The sequence below is a fragment of the Rhagoletis pomonella genome, unplaced genomic scaffold, assembly GCF_013731165.1.
Source record: "Rhagoletis pomonella isolate Grant_MI unplaced genomic scaffold, Rhpom_1.0 Rhpom_scaffold_00006, whole genome shotgun sequence".
Classification (NCBI taxonomy): domain Eukaryota; kingdom Metazoa; phylum Arthropoda; class Insecta; order Diptera; family Tephritidae; genus Rhagoletis; species Rhagoletis pomonella.
The window spans coordinates 8,854,934-8,859,206 of NW_023458560.1; the positions used below are offsets into that span (position 1 = coordinate 8,854,934).

Sequence of the window (4,273 nt, forward strand, 5' to 3'; positions counted from 1 at the left end):
AATTATTTTTGAGTTTATGAAGGGTTTTCTTCTTTTTGCAGCCACTTGGTTTGTGTATGAGATACGACAAAATGTGATAAAAACATGTACTTAATTAACGCAATTTCTTATTCAATACCCTGGAAACTAAAGAAGATATCCAAAAATTTATAACGCTATTTGAAAGATCTTATTTTAAAATATATAACTGCATCTTTAAATCGTCATGAAAATCGTCAAATAGCTCAGCAAAATATATAACTAAACTTCCCAAAATAGGCGAAGACATGTGTCTTTCCATCTATCTTTTTGTATACCTACTGTATGAATTGATCAAACTTTGATTGCGTCTTCCCAAAAAATTTAGATTTTTAGATAATTATCTGTATTAAAGCTTAGTTTCCAGCTCTTTAGAAAACGATCAAAAAAATGTTTATTAGCTCTGATCCAACACTTTCGTGTAAAATCCTGTAAAAATGTCAAACAGCAAAATTAAAGCATAGACAGACGGCAGTGTTGATCCGGATCAACTCGTTAATTCAGAATTATCTCGGGCTCAGTCTTTCCTCACGAAACAAACACGGGTTGCCTGTGCTCTTGTTTAACAAAAAACTTTAGAAAACCGGAGTAAATTTCTTAATGACTGCGTACTGCCTTGTGGAAATTTATCACAAGAAAATTTCTTCGCCATTTCTTGAGCGATTTTTATATGGACCTTTTGTTTTTCTTGAGAGCTGGATATTAAGCTTAAGTATTAAACGTGCGATATGTATTTATGTATTTATCTAATTATTTATTTATTTTTCCTTTGTACAAAATATTTTTTTTAGACTTCTTTTACTTATGGGCATGGGTTTGGGCGCAATGTACATGTTGCACCTGCTTGCACAGGACTACAATAAAATACGACAGCCCGTTGCTGCGGCTGCGCGCGCACTCGCTACGGCCAGCAATGCGGTCGCACGTGTGAAGCGAGGTAACACCGAAGCAATAACCAAAGTCTACAAGCTCTTGAATATACAGGAACAACCAGGAAGCCATAATACTGCCAACACAACAACACTCAGTATTGAATGGAAACGTATTTTATCACGGGATCCTTTTGAATGTCTATTATCACTAATATGCCAACTAATGTCAGGTGCTGAGGCACACTCACGCGAAGCCAGATTAATAAAGGAATTCCTAGAAACAAAGGTTACTCACGCACCAGCAAAAATTGGAAGAGCTTTTAGTAGAGGTCTGGCTCTTCAAGGTGCTACCGATCGCTGCTATGACGAATATCCATTTTGTGTTTACTCTGCGAAAACTATGCTCAGAGTGCTAAGATGGTTTGTAGAATCACCTAGTGAAGAAGACGCCTGATAAGCCAAAAGCGATATCGATTGCTGGCGCAAGAGGAAACATTACAAGCGAATGGTCGTTTCTATCAATTGAAATCTTCATATATACGTAAATAAATAATTACATACACATAATTGAGTATTTAGTTCCTTGGCGCGTTACGTTTAAACCGGCTAGAATAATACCGCTGAACTAACTTTTTAAGCACTCCTCTGCACACATATCGTTTATACGCCCTATCCTTCGAGATAGATAATAGGGCTGTTATTTTCTTCAAAATGTTTGAATGGTTTGCTTACTAAATATGAACTTCAGCTATAAATATTTACTAAAGGCCTGCAGATGTTGAACTATAAAACATAGCAACATGTGTCTCATAGGATGGTCCAAAAACAATAAAGTCGGAATTGTAATGCTCTCACCCCTAGGATGGTTCTATATTGAAAAAAGTATACCCCTATTTTTTATTTTGAAATCAAAAAATATTTAGAGGTCGCTCAAAGCGCTCAAAGTTTTCCATGTATTGTTATATGGCAAAAATAAAATGTTTCATAGAAATGCTATAGAATTCTTGAAAATCGGTATTTTTCGATCGGAAAGCTCTGATTATCTTCAGGAGACTTTCAATAATAATACCCAATTGTTTATTTAACCCTTTATTATTATTGGGAATCTTCTGCATTTGTCTCAAAATATCAAAGCACCTTGACCGCATGGAATGGAACAACAAAACGGATTTGACGGCTTATGGTACCGGCAGCTGTGAGTAATTAATTGTGACTGCCTGCAACTAGGAAAAGTCGAGCTCAGCTAATAAAAAAAACTAATTACAAGCTATTCATTACTGGTGACCCTTTTCAAGAAGTCACCCGGGAGCTAAGCAGATCTGAGACCTTCATCGTGCGTAATTCCAATAATTCAAATTATTATAAGAAACGGGGTGCCTTTTTAACAAGCAAACAAGATTTTAAACTAATTCGGCTGGCAGCCACGACTTTCAGAATTTTCTTAGAAATTTTTATTCCTAGAAAATAACAATTTATTTGCCATATCCACCTATTTAGAACCTTGCTATAAGCACACATTTTCCAAACCAGTCACAGAAGAAAGGTTCAAAAATGAATTACAAAAACTAAAATCGAAAAACGCTGATGACGTTACAGGTTCTCCAAATTCTGAAACAACCAAAATAATGAGAATGAATAATTCTTTGGAAAACAACGACGTTTAAACATGATGCTGGATTGTGAAGATGAAAGTCAGGAGGATACATCCGACATTTGCAGCCCGATGCAATTCTCAAAATGGAATTATTGCACCGCAATAAAAAAAAAAACTAACTGAAAGTCAACTGGTGCAGCGTCAATCGAAAATAATTTTAAATTTTGTCAAGTTTCCAGTTTTTCAAGTTTGTCGCCTCGAGCCATGGTACAATAAAAACAGAAGCCAAATTTACATCAAACCTACAAAAGTCAAAGTTTTCGGGAGAGTAAAAATAGAAATAAGCGTGTGTAAGGAAAAATCAAAAATTACATTTCGCTGGTTGACGTTTTTGAGTAAATTTGAAGTTTTGTTTTTATTTATTTATTTTCTTTAGTTAAAGTTTGTTAATTTGTATGTTGTTTTCTGTTTTTGATTTATGAGTTGCAGTGTTGTTGGAGGGACTTTCCGGCATAAGGATCATAGGAACAGCATCAACGTGCCTCTCCTGTACCTCCCGGTGCTTTTATGAAATCTGCTGCTTTAAATTGTTTAACGCACAGCAAGGCATTTCGCTGCAGCTCTACCCCAAAGCTGCTTTCCCAACGCTCCTTACGCCAAGGACATTGAGGCACGTTAAAAAAATGAATGATGTCTTCATTATATTTAACACCACATAAAAAACAGCGCTTGAGGTGTTGCATTTTTAACACATACACTAAGTATAAACCGCACAACACTACAAAAATTCAAATGCTAATTAAAATTTGTCATTAACGAACATTCAAAAAAAGAACGACATGTCACTAAAAGAGTATCGAAATATAGGAAATAAAAGGAAAACAAGTTGAAGTTTAAAGGTTTGGTTCTCATGAGAGCAACGTCATTTTGGCTTCTACCTGTATTTATGTGCCTTGGTCTCGAGCGAGTAGTTATTTAGTGGCACAGGTTTGATTTACGACCCTTTAAGAAACAGGCAGCAACATTACTTTTAATTAAATGCAATGTTCCAATTTTTAAATACAAGTACTAAATAAAAAAACAATAACCTTTAATAAAAATTACTAACTTTTCCATTTTTTATTTACCTAAATCACCTAATTTACTCACCTAAATTATTTCTTAAAAATACTTGGCATCCGCATCCGCGGATGTTAGCTTTTCAACTTCCGTATCCGCATTCGCATCCGCAGATGTTTAAAATTCCACAGTCGCAACATCCCTACTTCATAGTATGTCTCTCATACATGTTTAACAATGACATATGAAGACACCGTCGAAATTATTAATCAGCATTATTAATTATGTACATTGTATATACGGGAAGAGATTTTGCAAGCTCCTGTCTAATTAAAAATCGATATATATTTTCATACAAGGCAGGATCAAACAGTTAGGGGATTCCCTTAAACTCGTAGTCTTAAACCCTGTAAAACTCGTCGCTTTACGAGGCTTTTATGGGAACGCCGCCTTTGTGAAAAGGTGTAAATAGGTGTGTAAAGTGACTGTTTGACAGATAAACCAGGATTTTGCGAAGCCCTTTTTGTTTCGTAGTATTTTACATAACATCCCGCCATATTGTCTCTGTCACTCTTGGCTAAAATACAGTTAAAAATGCCGAAAATTAGCAGAAAACCTAAGTCAATACAGTTGGTGATTGAAATTCATTCATTTTATTCGCGTATTATTTTTTTCATTTATATTCAGTAGTATTAAAAATATGCTGCAGAAACACAACAACTTATCAAAG

The 4,273-nt window shown here is 35.1% G+C and overlaps 1 protein-coding gene across 1 annotated transcript in view; it reads left to right on the plus strand.

The window, feature by feature from the left end:
* Positions 1-1,396, plus strand: part of LOC118741550 — a 3,849-nt gene extending 2,453 nt beyond the window's left edge. The window contains exon 2 of the mRNA XM_036473549.1: positions 810-1,396. Coding sequence (XP_036329442.1) covers positions 810-1,344 — 535 coding nt within the window. The 3' untranslated portion in view covers positions 1,345-1,396. The remainder of the gene's footprint in view (positions 1-809) is intronic.
* The last annotated feature ends 2,877 nt before the right edge of the window (positions 1,397-4,273 follow it).